The sequence below is a fragment of the Heterodontus francisci genome, chromosome 9 (genome assembly GCF_036365525.1).
Source record: "Heterodontus francisci isolate sHetFra1 chromosome 9, sHetFra1.hap1, whole genome shotgun sequence".
NCBI lineage: Eukaryota > Metazoa > Chordata > Chondrichthyes > Heterodontiformes > Heterodontidae > Heterodontus > Heterodontus francisci.
In genome coordinates, this window is record NC_090379.1 from 48,177,364 (window position 1) to 48,192,564 (window position 15,201).

A 15,201-nucleotide genomic window follows, 5' to 3' on the forward strand; every position below is an offset into this window, starting at 1 on the left:
AATTAATAATCTTGTTGTAAAAGAACCTTTAAGGATGAGTGACCATAATATGATAGAATTTTACATTATGTTTGAAAGTGAGGTATTTCAATCTGAAGCCAGGGTGCTAAATTTGAACAAAGGAAATTATAACAGTATGAGGGGCAAATTGCCTGAGGTGCATTGGGAAAAGGTATGACAATACATAGGCAATGGATAGTCTTTAAAGAAATATTACATAGTTTACAGCAACTATACCTTCCTTCAAGGCACAAAACCCCAAAAGTAAAGGCAGTCAACTGTGGAATACAAAGGAAGTTAAGGATTATATATGATTAAAAGAAATGGCTTATAAAGTTGTCAGAAATAGTAGTAAACCTGAGGATTGGGAGGATTTTAGAATACAGCAAAGGAGGATGACGAAATTGATAAAGAAAGGGAGACTAGAATATGAATGTAAGCTAGCAAAAAAAATTAAAACTGACTGTAAAAGCTTCTACTGGTACGTAAAAAGGAAAAGTTTGGCTAAGACAAATGTGGGTCCATTACATGCAGAGTCAGGAGAAATTATAATGGGGAATAGAGGAATGGCAGAGTAGTTAAATGATTACTTTGTGTCTGTCTTCACTGAGGAAGATACAAGAAATTTCCCAGAATTAGTGATCCAAGGGATTAGGGAGAATGAGGGCTTGAAGGAAATTAGTATTAGTAAGAAGGTTGCATTGGAGAAATTAATGGGGCTGAAAGTTGATAAGTCCCCAGGACCTGATCTTCTACATCCAAGAGTGTTGAAAGAGGTAGCTATGAAGATGGTGGCTGCATTGGCGATCATCTTCCAAAATTTTATAGATTCTGGAGCGGTTCCTGCAGATTGGAAGGTAGCAAATGTCACCCCACTATTTAAGAAGGGAGGGAGAAAGAAAACAGGGAATTACAGACCTGTTAGCCTTACATCAGTCATTGAGAAAATGCTAGAATCTATTCTAAAGGATGTGATAAATGGACACTTGGATGAAAATGATCTGATTACACATAGTCAACATAGATTTATGAATGGGAAATCATGTTTGAACCTGTTGGAGTTTTTTGAGGATGTTATTAACAGATTTCATAAAGGGGAGTTGGTGGACGTGGTATACTTGGATTTTCAGAAGGCTTTTGATAAAGTCCCCCACAAGAGATTGGTTAACAAAATTAAAGCACATGGGATAGGAGGTAATGTATTGGCATGGATTAAGGATTGGTTAACAGGCAGAAAGCAGAGAGTAGGAATGAACGGGTGGCACAGTGGCGCAGTGGTTAGCACCGTAGCCTCACAGCTCCAGTGACCTGGGTTCAGTTCTGGGTACTGTCTGTGTGGAGTTTGCAAGTTCTCCCTGTGACAGCGTGGGTTTCTGCTGGGTGCTCTGGTTTCCTCTCTCAGCCAAAGATTTGCAGGTTGATAGGTAAATTGGCCATTGTAAATTGCCCCTAGTGTAGGTAGGTGGTAGGAGAATGGTGGGGATGTGGTAGGGAATATGGGATTAATGTAGGATTAGTATAAATGAGTGGTTGTTGGTTGGCACAGACTCGGTGGGCTGAAGGGCCTGTGTCAGTGCTGTATCTCGCTATGACTCTAATGGGTCGTTCTCATGTTGGCAGGCTGTGACTAGTTGGGTACCACAGGGATCAGTGCTTGGGCCCCAGACGTTCACAATATATATCAATGATTTGGATGTGAGGACCAAATGTAATATTTCCAAGTTTGCAGATGGCAAAACTAGGTGGGAGTGTCTGTTGTGAGGAAGATGCAAAGCGGCTTCAAGGTTTTTGGACAGATTTAGTGAGTGGGCAAGAATGTGGCAGATGGAATATAATATGGAAAAATGTGAGGTTATCCACTTTGGTAGGAGGAACAGATGTGCAGAGTATTTCTTAAATGGTAAGAGATTAGAATGTGTAGATGTGCAAAGGGACCTGGATGTGCTTGTCAATAAGTCACTGAAGGCTAACATGCAGGTGCAGCAAGCAATTAAGAAGGCTAATAGTATGTTAGACATTATTGCAAGAGGATTTGAGTACAAGAGTAGTGAAGTCTTTATTCAATGATCTAAAACCTTGGTTAGACTGCACTTGGAGTACTATGTGCGGTTTTGGTCCCCTTACCTGAAGAAGGATATTACTGCCATAGCGGGAGTGCAACGAAGATTCACCAGACTTGTTCCCGGGATGGCGGGACTGTCCTATGAAGAGAGATTGGCATAACTGGACCTGTATTCTGTAGAGTTTCAAAGAATGAGAGGTGATCTCATTGAAACCTACAAAATACATAAAGGGATAGACAGGGTAGATGCAGGTAAGATGTTTCCCTTGGTTGGGGAGTCTAGAACCAGGGGACAAAATTTCAAAATAAGGGGGAAGCCACTTAGGACAGAGCTGAGGAGAAATTTCTTTACTCAGAGGATAGTGAATCTTGGAATTCTCTAGCCCAGAGGGCTGTGGAAGCTCAGTCATTGAGTTTAAAGCAGAGAGTGAAGATTTCTAAATACAAATGGCATAAGGGGATATGAGGATAGTGTGGGAAAAGGGCATTGACGTGGATGATCAGCCATGATCATATTGAATGGCACGGCAGGCTCGATGGGCTAAATGGCCTCCTCCTGCTCCTATGTTCCTAACCTACCACCTGGAATAGGCAGGTATTCCAGCCATCCAGCAGTAGGCCATTGTGATGTGGCAGCAGGCCACATGATAAATCTACCTGAGGCCATTACTGCCATGCTATTACTGATTCTGGCAAGTTAAAAAAATCAACTCAAAGTCTTTTCAAAAAGTCCACCTCCTTTTATACATTTACACTCTTCATTTTTCAGGAAGATTAATAGCTATTACTGTAGTAATATTAACATTGTTTGTAGCTTGTAACAATGCACTTATTCCAGTTTAAGCAATATTATATCAAGTTAAAATTGAAATTGCAGCATATATGGGATACATATTCCAAACAGGGCTGGATTTTGTGAGGGAGGCAAGGCTCCCGGTGGCTGGGAAAAAAGGCGGGGTGGATCCCTGCCTCGACTTTTCCGTAACCCCTGGAGTGATCCTCTGGTGCTTTGAAGCCTAAGGGCTGGATTTTATGCCCCCCCCCCACCCCCCAAGGTGGGGTCGGAAGCAGTGGGGCCAGTAGAATCGTGACGGGTAGGGGGGCAGACGGCACGTCGCCAAGTAATTTTTGCTGGCTTCAAAACACCGGAGGATCGTTGAGGGGGTGCATGAAAAGGCCGAGCTGGGGTTCACCTGCTTATTTGGCCCGGCGACGGGAGCTCCGCCTCCTCCACAAAATCTAGCCCTAAGTGTCCCATGCTGCGATCCCCATCCCTTTAAAGAGGGGAATCCTGCCTCCAAGAGCTGCTGGGCAATCACAAAGCCAGAAGCTCTGCAGTATTGGCAGTGCCACCAGGAGCGGTGGACACTGCCAGTACTGCAGAAGTCTTGGACCTACTCAATGCTGGAACCCTGGAATCAGGTAAGTGAGGCGGGGTCAACAGGGCCAGTCTGGAAGGCCCCAGCGATGGGAGGGTGGGCGTGAAGTCCAGGAGAAGGTGGGGTATGGAGTTGTAGGTTTTGCCGGCAGGTGTCCTCTGTGGGCCACAGATTGTCCATGGAGGACGGACCCACCCAAAGCCCGCAAGATGGTTGCCTCACTTTACAAGGCGCCGACCCACGTGGCAGAAGCACCCCCTGCTGCTAGGTAGATCACTGCAATAGTGGGAAAAGGCCCTTAATGGCCATTAATAGGCCATTTAAGGGCCTCAGTTGGCATCTGGGCATGAAAGCCATCATCGGCCTGTCCCATTCCTGACAAATTCGCTTGGCGATGGGGCGGCAACAGGCCCTCCGCCGCTGTCACCTGTCGCGATTCTATGGGCCCCCCCCCACCCCCGCCTCTGACCCCCTCCTTAGGGGGACGCATAAAATCCAGCCCTGAATGCTATTGCCATTAAGTCTTTAATAACTGGCTCAAAGTATGTTTCTAGTCAGCTCATGAATATTATTCTCTCTGCTACTAAACCACATGATTTTGATAATATAAGGATCCACTTTTAAATATGAAGAATATATTTGTGGGGCAATACTGGCACACAAAGTTGACTGGAAGCTAGTTTTGGTTAGCAATCTTTTTTAATAGGCTGTGTTTGCTGACAACACAACCACTAGGTGGCGCAATACTATCACATGTGCAAATGCAGCCTCAACCACTGAAACTTCACTGCCTGCTCGTCTCAGGCAGCTGCCAGTAAAAAAGATGGTACTGCTCAATTTATCACAAAAAACAAATTCAACCTGACAATCCCCTCATTGGTTGCGATCGCCGCCTCCATCCCAACCCCAACAGTACCCCATTCCCTCCTGCCATTGTGTTTCTCTTTGCCGCTCCTTCCTGCACCCGTCTTTTCGCTGCTCGCTCCCTGCTGCCCCCCCCCCCCATCACCCCCGCTCGCTGCAAGCCGCACCACTTCCTTCCTCTCGGCCACTCGCTCCCACGTTGCCCCATCACCCCTCGCTGCCTGCCTTGCTTCTTCGGGTGGCACAAAGGGGAGCAAATAACTGAGGAGAGGTGGAAGCGGTGAGGCCTGGAGCAAGCAGCTGAGGAGGTGGGGGGAGTAGGTAGAAGTGGCAGCTGAAGAGGGAAGCGGCCGGTGGGGGATGAAGCAGCGAGGGTGGGAGTGGCTGAGAGGGGAGAAGCAGGGAGGCCTGGAGCGAGCAGCTGAGGGAGGAGAGCGGCCGGTGGGGCAGGGGTGGTGGTGGGAAGTGGCGAAGGCGGAAACGCGTGGCTGCGGGGGCGGGGTGAAGCAACCAGAGTGGGGAGGTTAGCCAGTAGCTGAGGGAAAGCAGCGGCATGGTGGCGAGCAAGCAGTCGAGCGGGAGGAAGCAGCGAATGAAGCAGCGATGGTGGGAGGGAGGGGGGTACTGAACAGAGACAGCTATTGAGGGGTGAGGACATCATTGCGTGGGGTGACGTCGTACACACGCATGCGTGCATTCAGGTTGGCAAATGATCGCACGCATTGATGACATCCGTGATCGCTCTGCGCATGCTCTGCATTGTCAGAAGTCACTTTGTTTTTAATATTGGACCACTTTCAATTGACATTCAAGCAGAAATCTTGGTCTATGTTATCTGAATACTCATAATGACTTTCTTCTGTCTAGAAAAAGACATTAAAGAACTTATAGAACAAAAAAGATATTTTAAGGCTGACCAGCATCTCATCAAGTTAGAATATGAACGTTATACCAATGATGCTACAGACAACAATGAAGATAGCATCAAAAAGGAAAAGAAAGAAATTGAATCATTGTATGAGCTGCTTAGTGCTGCAATTTTCACAGTGGTGAAAGAATCAATGACCATTTCTAAAGAAAATCCAAATCTGTTGAAAACGGCAGTCCAAGTGAAAATCCAAGAAGAAAAAGCAGATCAAATATACCTGGAGGAAAATGGAAAATCTGGAAGCATTCCAGAGTTTAGGCCAAGACAATGGGACACTAAGTGGTTGAGCATTTTACAGCAGTCTGTGAATGAAAGAATAGGTGAACTACCCAGTGCTTCTGATGACAACAAAACCGAGTGGCTCACGCAGTGTTTAGTGCAGATTCATAGCCAACTGAAAGCGGATTTAGACACCATTGTAAACTGCATCAAACCATGTTATCCCCAGGAATACAATATATGTGAAAAGTATGCAGAATACTATCGTAAAAAAATTTCTTCTCACATCACATTAATTGCAGAAAGTGGACTAAAAGGAAAAGATATTTACACATTTCTGCATTGGATTTACAATTGCTATCCAGAGTAAGTCACCCTGGTTTTCTGCTGACTATATTACTATCTGAACCTTGATAAATTTGTAGTCATTTTAAGATCAGAAAATTTAATCATTTTGAACTTTTTACTATCTTGATACCTTGTTGCACATTTTAAGTAAATTGCTATTCCCTTCAATTTTGGGCCCCTTGTATACACACAATTCTCTGTCTGTATAACTTCTGGAAACACTATTGTGCAACCAGCATTCTCTATGTACTTAAGTCACCGGTGTACATGTCCTTTTTGTTTTTCTGTCTTCCTTATAAAAAAGCATCTTATGCGGTTTAACATTCCAGACTGCCTGGAATTCTCTGTGGAGAATTGAGAATGAAAGCCCAACAATTCCACTACACAAAGCACCACTACATTATTGGCATACCACCAGATTATTCATTTGGTTAAATTCCTAAGTATGCTTTTTGAGTTATTAAATATTAGGTTCTCTGCTTTTAAAAGTACAGATGTTACAGACTTTATGCATTATTTTGTTAAAATAATTATATTTTATAATTGTCTAGTTCATCAGTTTACAGCCTTTAAAATCACTGATATTCACAGAATATCCGGTTATAGGGTGTTGAAACACAACTTCCTTAAAGCTTACCATTTCAATCTGCATTCAGTAACCAGAATTCCACTGTTGACTGGCACAGCCAAAAAATCTAACATCATTCCATACTCTGTTTGACATGCATTACGGTTAATGTAAGTCTCAGTGTCAACTACTGCACTCCAACATACATTTGCTGCAAATTGGATAAATCATATCCCACTACCATGTGTAATCCAGTTACTTTGGAGATGCTGTTTTGGTGATACAGTATTCTACATTTCCTCTATTTACTGCAGTGATTGTACAAGTGGCATACACTGTGTATATAATATACAGACACTGTATGTGTGCTGGTGCTATTTCTTTCTCTTGCATGCAGTGTATCAAAAATGAAAAGCAAGAATTGAAGATTGATTTAATTTTAATATTTATTACAAGCCAGTCTTGTGAATCATATCAGATTAGTGAAATTAATCATTTCTGTTTACACCTTTAGGATAATGATCGCTGTCACTCAATCTGAAGATGTAAATCAGCAACTGTTGAACACCCTGCTCCCAGAAAAGACAATCAGTCATTTGAAAAATGAGTACATTTCTGTTACACAGGTAAAATGTTTATCACTTTCTTTCTTATTTTGAAATAGGTTCAAAAATATTGCAAACAAAGTAACATTACAATGGCTATTAGAACATTGTGGCCAGTTTATCACAAATGTTCTTTGCTGCAATATTTTATGGGTGACTTTTGTACATACTAATTATTTTATGGGTAATGCTTTCCTTCATTTAATTGTTTTTTTTACATTTTAGTCAGATGCTAGAATGCGCATGATTAAAAGTCTCCAAATTGAAGAGGAGAATTGGAGCAGTGAAAACGAGCCCTTGGTGCTAAATGATTGTTACCACAGCGAGTTACCCATTGACATAATTCAGGTAACTACAATAGAATTCCTTTCCAAAACAGGGCTTACTGCTGAATTTTGATGGAACTCTCACGATTTCTTCTTGTAAATTTAATGGAAGATCAGTAGAATTCCCAGCAAAATGGCATAAATGGCAGTTTTTGGCCACTTATACCATTTCTCCATGAGTGCCATCAATATTCCATCAAAAACACAATGGTAAGAGAAAAACGGAAAATCTGGAAGCATTCCAGAGTTTAGGGCAAGACAATGAGACACTAAGTGGCTGAGCATTTTACAGCTGCCTGTCAATGAAAGAATAGGTAAACTACCCAGAGTTTCTGATAACAACAAAACTGAGTGGCAAAACCAGGAGGATCCCTGCAGAAATTCCTGGCATTTGTCTGTAAATTGGTACAATGCAGGGCTATTCTATTTACATATAAACATAGAAAATAGGATCAGGAATAGGCTATTCAGCCCTTCGGGCCTGCTCTGCCATTCAAAAAAGATCATGACTGATCGTCTAATTCAGTACCCTGTTCCTGCATTCTCCCCATATCCCTTGATCCCTTTGGCATTAAGAAATATATCTATCTCCTTCTTGAATATATTTAATGACTTGGCCTCCACTACCTTCTGTGGTAGAGAATTCCACAGGTTCACCACCCTCTGAGTGAAGAAATTTCTCCTCATCTCGGTTCTAAATGGCATACCCCATATCCTGAGACTGTGACCCCTGGTTCTAGACTCCCCAGCCATCAGGAACATTCTCCCTGCATCTAGCCTGTCTAGTCCTGTTAGAATTTTATAGGTTTCTATCAGATCCCCTCTCATTCTTCTAAACTCAAGTGAACCTAGTCGACCCAATCTCTCCTCATATGTCAATCTGCCATCCCAGGAATCAGCCTAGCAAATCTTCTTCGCACTCCCTCCATGGCAAGAACATCCTTCCTCAGATAAGGAGACCACAATTGCACACAATACTCCAGATGTGATCTCACCAAGGTCCTGTATAACTGCAGTAAGACATCCTTGCTCCTGTACTCAAATCCTCTTGCAATGAAGGCCAACATACCATTCGCCTTCCTAACTGCTTGCTGTACCTGAATGCTTGCTTTCAGCAACTGGTGTACAAGGACACCCAGGTCTCGTTGCACATCCCTGTCCCAATCTATCACCATTCAGATAATAATCTGCCTTTCTGTTTTTACAACCAAAGTGGATAACCTCACATTTATCCATGTTATACTGCATCTGCCATGCATTTGCCCACTCACCCAACTTGTCCAAATCACATTTGAGCCTCTTTGCATCCTCCTCACAGCTCACAGTCCCCCCCCACCAACCACCCCCCCCCAGCTTTGTGTCTCTCCCTCCTTTTGCAACAACAAAAAAATTTGGCGCCCAGAGCAAAATATCCAGAAGAGGGCTGGAGGCCAGCACTAATCATATAGCAGATTTACAAGACATAGAACCCTGGCGTTTCCAAATGATTTCTGCCCCAATAACACTCAATCTGGGCTGAATCAAATAAAATAGCACAATGAAGTGTGTAACTTTAAGCATGAGTTACTTTACGTTTGTGTATCTGTGATCTTTTACACTGGTTTAACAGACCCGTAGCTTTCTACCACTTGTGTTTTGTACGTAACTAAAGTACAACTGTAGAGATCTTAGAATCTCTTACTACTTTGTTATGTAATTTGCTGAAATAGAGATTGATGCACTGGGTAGGAGAAATTTTGCAAGTATAAAGCGCATTAAATAAATTTAAAATAATTTATAAAGGTGATTGTATGAAACCATGTGATCCAGTTGTAGCTATTAATCAAATCTGGTTTTCTGAAAAAAAACACAATTTCCTGAATCATTCACACCGCTTCCGGAATACGTCTGCCAAAACTCTGTACCATTCATTTACATAACTTCACCATTACACTCCCCACCCACCAACCCACCAACCCCACAACATGCATAAGAACAGGTCATATTAGTTTTTCTCACTCAGAGGGAGATGGAAGAGCAAATATGTAGTCAAATCTCTCAAGTGCAAAAATAGCAGTAATAGTGGGGGATCTCAACTACCCTAATAATAACTGGGACAGGATTAGTGTGAAAGGCACAGAATGTGCAGAATTCTTAAAATGCATTCAGGAGAACTTTTTTAGCCAGTACAGAGAAAGTACAAGACAGCGGCGCAGCTCTGGACTTAGTTTTAGGGATTGAAGCTGGGCAGGTAGAAGGGATATGTATCATTTGGGGAGTACTTTGGTGGAAGTGATCATAATTCAGTTAGATTTAGAGTAGTTGTGGCAGAGGACAAATATAGACCAGGAATAAAAGTAGTCAACTGGGGAAAAGGTAATTTTCAAAGCTGAGATGTAATTTAGCTAAAGTGGACTTAAATCAGTATGAGATCAGTGGGAAGCATTTAGGGAAAAGAACTCACCTCTGAGGTAGCTGTGCCAATACAACCACTAAAGACTCAGCTTGGAACATCTAAACTCTTACCGCCAATGCAGGAAGCACATCTTCCAGAGGTTTCACTGTCACTGTTAAGGAACCTGTGATCTCCTTCACCTATTACCTCTTTTCTTGTCCAATAAAAGGAGTCTCATACGTGTGGCTTAATGTGTCTTTATTTACATAGGTTTAAGACAGGTTCCGATTAGGCACTCTATAGTCTTCTGGACTGAACATTGAACTCAACAATTTCACAGCATGACTGCCATTTTAATTTTTTTTTAATATTTTATTTTTTAACCGCAGGTCTTAAACCTGTTTCTCATATTTTTGCTTTTGGACCGAACTGTTCATTATTCTGCCATTAACACTCTCTCTGACTAATACTTTGTATTTTACAGTAACTATTAGCATTCCCTTTGTCTTTTGTTCTGTGTGACATCTTTGTCATTAACCTCTCATGCCCTCTGCCCTATCACACACCTTCCCTTTGTTCTTCTCCCGCACCCCCCCACCCCCCCCCACCCCTTTAACTTGCTCAAAGCCTATTACATTTCTAACTTTTGCCAATTCTAATGGAAGGCCACCAATCCCCTCTCCACATCATTTAAGGGGTCGCCACCATGAAAACTGTGATCAATTTTGTTTCCCCCAGGAGCGGGTTCAGGACCCAGAAACAGTCCTGACATCCATTTCCTGCCCCCGATGCAAAAAGCCAACCCATTGTTTGTTTTAGAAGATGCCTTGTGCTTCTTCTGATATTGTAGAGTCATAAAATCTGTAATAATTTTATATATTAAACATTTTGGGGGGTTGGGGAGTAATTGTATCATGGTGAAGGATGTCAGGGCTGGAGAATGAAACCCTTTCCATTTTGGCACCAAGCACTCCCATGCCATGCACAATATGACCAGAAGCAGAGTGAAACTCCCACGGTCCCATTAATATAATTTAAGTCCAAACTGTGCCCCACTCCATCAGTGTAACATTTTCATTGCCTGTAGCAGCTATTTTTATGGCCTGTTACCAAAATGCTCATTTAATCCCAATTGGTACTATAGGATGGGGAATTTTAAACTATAATCGTTTGCTCATCAGGAACTGTGTTGAGGTGACTATTCACAGTAATTTCAGTAAACACAACAGTCAGCGGTGATGACTTAAAATCATTTTGGACTGAATTCAACCTTATTCCCAGATGTCAAAGTAAAGCATTTTGATGCATACATCTAAAAATTGGTTTTAAAAAGAAAATTAGTATTTCTATTTACACATAGTTCTAAAATACCAAAAAAATGAAGAAATGCAAGGTGATCAGCACTTCCAATTCAGTACTTTGTATACCTTTTATCTTTATCCCTTTAACATTTATCTATTCCCAACCTTTTACTGCCACTCTTGTTTAAAACTAATGGTGTCTGTTTTAATTTCATCAACCTGTGTTAATTTTACCATGTTGATTTACTGGTTCTAAGGGACTAAAGCTTTTGCTACTATTTTGTTCACCAATAGTTTGCTAAGTGTTTTTCTCTTATCTGTTAGATAATTGACGGAGCATTTCGAGACGCCAGAAATCTCACTTCTGAGCTGGGTGACCTAGCACAAGACATTATGCTGGAGGAAGCAAATTACTTCCTGGAAAGGTGCAGTAAAACTTGTGAGATGTAAATAATATCAAAGATTGATATCTGAAAGGTATTTAAATCATGGCTGTAATGTAAGGGGACGGTGGCATAGTGGTAATGGGTAATATTACTGGACGAGTAATCCGAGGCTCCGGAAACAAGTTCAAATCCCACAACTGGGGGGGAAATTGAAATACAATTAATTAATAAATCGGGAATAAAATGCTAGGCTCATTAATAATGAAACTACCAAATTGTTGCTGGTGCCCTTCAGGGTAAGAAAACTGCAATCCTTACCCGGTCTGGCCTACACGTGACTCCAAACCCACACCAATGTGGGTGACTCTTAACTGCCTTCTGAAATGGCCTTGCAAGCCACTCAGCTGTATCAATCTGCTACAGAAAAGTTAAATAAGAATAAAACCAGACGGCCCACCTGGCATCAACCAATGCACCGGAAAAGACAAAGGCCCAATCAACCCTGCTAACACCTGGGAACTTATGCCAAAATTGGGAGAGCTGTCTCACAGACTAGTCAAACAACAGCTTGACATTGTCATATTCATCAACGTACCTTACAGACAATGTTCCAGACTCCGCCATCACCAGCAAGTTGGCAGCACAGTGGTATGCAGTCAAGAGGAAATAGCCCTGGGAGTCCTCAACATTGATGCTGGACCCCATGAAGTCTCAGGGCATCAGATCAAATATGGGCAAGGAAACCTCCTGCTGATTACCACCTACCATCCTTCCTTAACTGATAAAGACAAAGCAGGCCACTTAATCGGCACCCATCCACCACCTTAAACATTCACTCCCTCCACCACCGGCGCACAGTGGCAGCAGTGTGTACCATCTACAAGTTGCACTGCAGCAACTCACCAAGTCTTCTTCAACAGCACCTTCTAAACTCACGATTTCCATCACCTAGAAGGTTAAGGACAGCAGAGGCATGGGACCACCACACCCTACAAGATCCCCTCCAAGTCACTCACCATCCTATATTGACATTCCTTCATTGTTGCTAGGTCAAAATCCTGGAATTCCCTCCCTGACAGTACTGTGGGTGTACCTACACCACTTGGACTACAATGGTTCAAGAAGATGGCTCACCACCACCTTCTCTTGGGCAATTAGGGATGGGCAATACATGCTGGCCTTGCCAGAGACACACACATCCCAAGAATGAATATTTTTTTAAAAATCACCTTTCAAGTGGTGTTCACGATAAAGGAACAAAGTACTGAGGGTAGCAAGGGCACAGAAAGTACTCTGGGTGGAGGGGCTTCAATGTCCATCACCAACAATAGCTCAGTAGCAGCACTAGTGATCAAGCTGGCCAAGTCCTGAAAGACCTATCTGCCAACTGGGTCAGCGGCAGTTAGTGAGAGAACCAACAAGAGGGAAAAAAACTACTTGACCTCATCCTCATCTATCTACCTGTTGTAGATGCATCAGTCCATGACAGTGTTGGTAAAGGGTATCACTGCACAGTCCTTGTGGAGATAAAGTCTCAACTTCATAATGAGACACCGTCTATTGTGTTGTGCGGCAGTACCACCATGCTAAATGGGATAGATTCAAAACAGATCTAGCAGCTCAAAACTGGGCATCCGTAATGCGATGTGGACTATTAGGAGCTGCAGAATTGTATTCAACAACAATCTGTAACCTCATGGCCCAGCACATTAGTCTACCATTACCATCAAGCCAGGACACCAACCCTGGTTCAATAAGGAGTGTAGGAGAGCATTCCAGGAACAGCACCAGGCATACCTAAAAATGAGGTGCCAACCTGGTGAAGCTACAACAAGGACATGCATACTAAATAGTGGAAGTAGCAGAGCTAAGTGATCCCACGACCAATGGTTCAGATCAAAGCTCTGCAGTCCTGCCAGTCAGTCAAAAACGGTGGTGGATAATTAAACTAACTGGAGAAGGAGCCTCCTCAATGATAGGGGAGCCCAGCATGTAAAAGACAAGGTTGAAGCATTTACAACTACCATCAGCCAGAAGAGCCCGGTGGATGATCCATCTTGGCCTTCTCCTGACATCCCCAGTAAATCCTGTGCAGGCTGCTGGTCCTTTCAAGCTGGAAGACCTCTGATTGGTCCTCCAGCTTCAAGAGCCCACCGGCATTCTTATTTGGACAGCAAGCCCACCCTCTACCCATTAATTGACCGCTCTGGGGGAAATCACAATGAGTGACTGTTTCCCATGCAGTAGACTGAATTTTGTTCTGCTCCCGATATCAGGGTCCAGGTGGGGGAGGGGGGTGGTGCTAGAAAATCGGAGCAGCAATGGCACACCACGGAATACGACACAGGGATTGCCGGGCCCGATCCTCCCAGTATCAGGAAAGCTCTGTGGTGAGGCCTCCGCCGCTCTACGACGGGACCCTGGTTTAAATATTTTAATTAATTCTCTTCATTTATTTATATTGAATTAGTTCCAGGTCTTCAGCGCGACGGAGACACTAACGCACCTTCACCTTCCGTCCAGGGAAAGCTGGCACCACCTAGATGGGGAAGTGGGGCAACCTAGCAACTGCAGAGTAGTGGGGGGGGGACAGAGTGAACTCTGCATTTTTAGTGTAAGGGGCAGGACGGGATGAACTCTGCATTTAGTACAGTTGGGGGGAGAAGGGGTCAACAATGCAATTTTACAGTAGTTGGAGGGGACGGGTCAGACATTTATTTTCAGTGTAATGGGGAGGGGTGGATTGGGAGGCAACTCTGCATTCTCTGAGCAAGGCTGGCAGCCCTTTAAAAATGGCAGCAACGCCTGCGCAGAGACAGCTGACGCCATTCACAGCGTTGCCGAGGCCACCCCCACCATGTGATTGAAGGGAGCGGCTGCCCTGCATATTTCTTATGAGCTGCCAGGCTCAAGATTCCGGCGGTGTGGTGGCGTTTGGCCTGTGTGTGCTGGCTGCCATCTTCTACACCCGCCGCCGCTCCAGGTAGCGGGAAAACAAAATCTAGCCCAGTGTGGGCTTCTGATCACAGATTTGAGCCTGACAGCGGGGTTCCGAAGCCTACAGGGATTATCCTGCCCTAATTGTATAGTTTTCAGCTTGGTGCTTTTGGCAGGTAAGCAGCATTCCAAACCCTAGCTTTGGAAGCTATTTTCCTTCCCATTCTCTAGATCTGTACATGCTTTTTCCTGACCTAAATGGTCTCAAGGAGGCGCTTTTAATGTAGTTACCTAAGTGCAGCATCACACACTGCTGCTGGCAGACATGTCCTTGAAACAAAAAGTAGTTTACAGCAACTGCTGGTATGAATGAGTCAAAAACATGTTCTATTCTCCTTATTGGCCAATCAGGGTGACACTGGGTTGCCCCAGCATTATCAATATTATAAAAGTGCCCCCTTTTTAAGTGAGCACGAACACTAACACTCAAATCATAAATAAAACAAAAGAAACTTATCAAATGTAATAAGAAGATTTATATTCTGCGTCCACAATTAATTCCAGTCCCTCCAATGTCCAACAGTGGTGAAAGGCCTCAAGTGTAATGGTGGACACCATGTGCTCCCTCTGCAGGGACACCCAGGCACAGATATAGCCACAGAAGAGAGCAAATAACCTCATTGGCCACACCTAACCTGGATGTATTGATGGGCACCTTGGCCAGGCCCAGGAGCAGACCCAAGAGGCGGTCTTCCGACCTGTCCACCCAACTCTGCATTGGGTGGCCAAAGATCAGGAACATAGGACTGAAGTGAAGCCAGAAATTAAAGAGCAGCACCTTCCAATAATTGCAGATGATCCGCAACCTTTCACACCCTGTGAATTTGTGGAACATGGACTGATC

General features: G+C 43.6%; 1 protein-coding gene across 2 annotated transcripts in view; it reads left to right on the plus strand.

The window, feature by feature from the left end:
• The window catches only part of LOC137373729 (tumor necrosis factor alpha-induced protein 2-like), a 53,746-nt gene that overhangs the window by 13,361 nt on the left and 25,184 nt on the right, over positions 1 to 15,201 (plus strand). For both annotated transcript variants that reach the window (XM_068038973.1, XM_068038972.1), the window contains exons 4-7: positions 5,173 to 5,818; positions 6,883 to 6,994; positions 7,199 to 7,321; positions 11,299 to 11,399. In XM_068038973.1, coding sequence (XP_067895074.1) covers positions 5,173 to 5,818; positions 6,883 to 6,994; positions 7,199 to 7,321; positions 11,299 to 11,399 — 982 coding nt within the window. The remainder of the gene's footprint in view (positions 1 to 5,172; positions 5,819 to 6,882; positions 6,995 to 7,198; positions 7,322 to 11,298; positions 11,400 to 15,201) is intronic.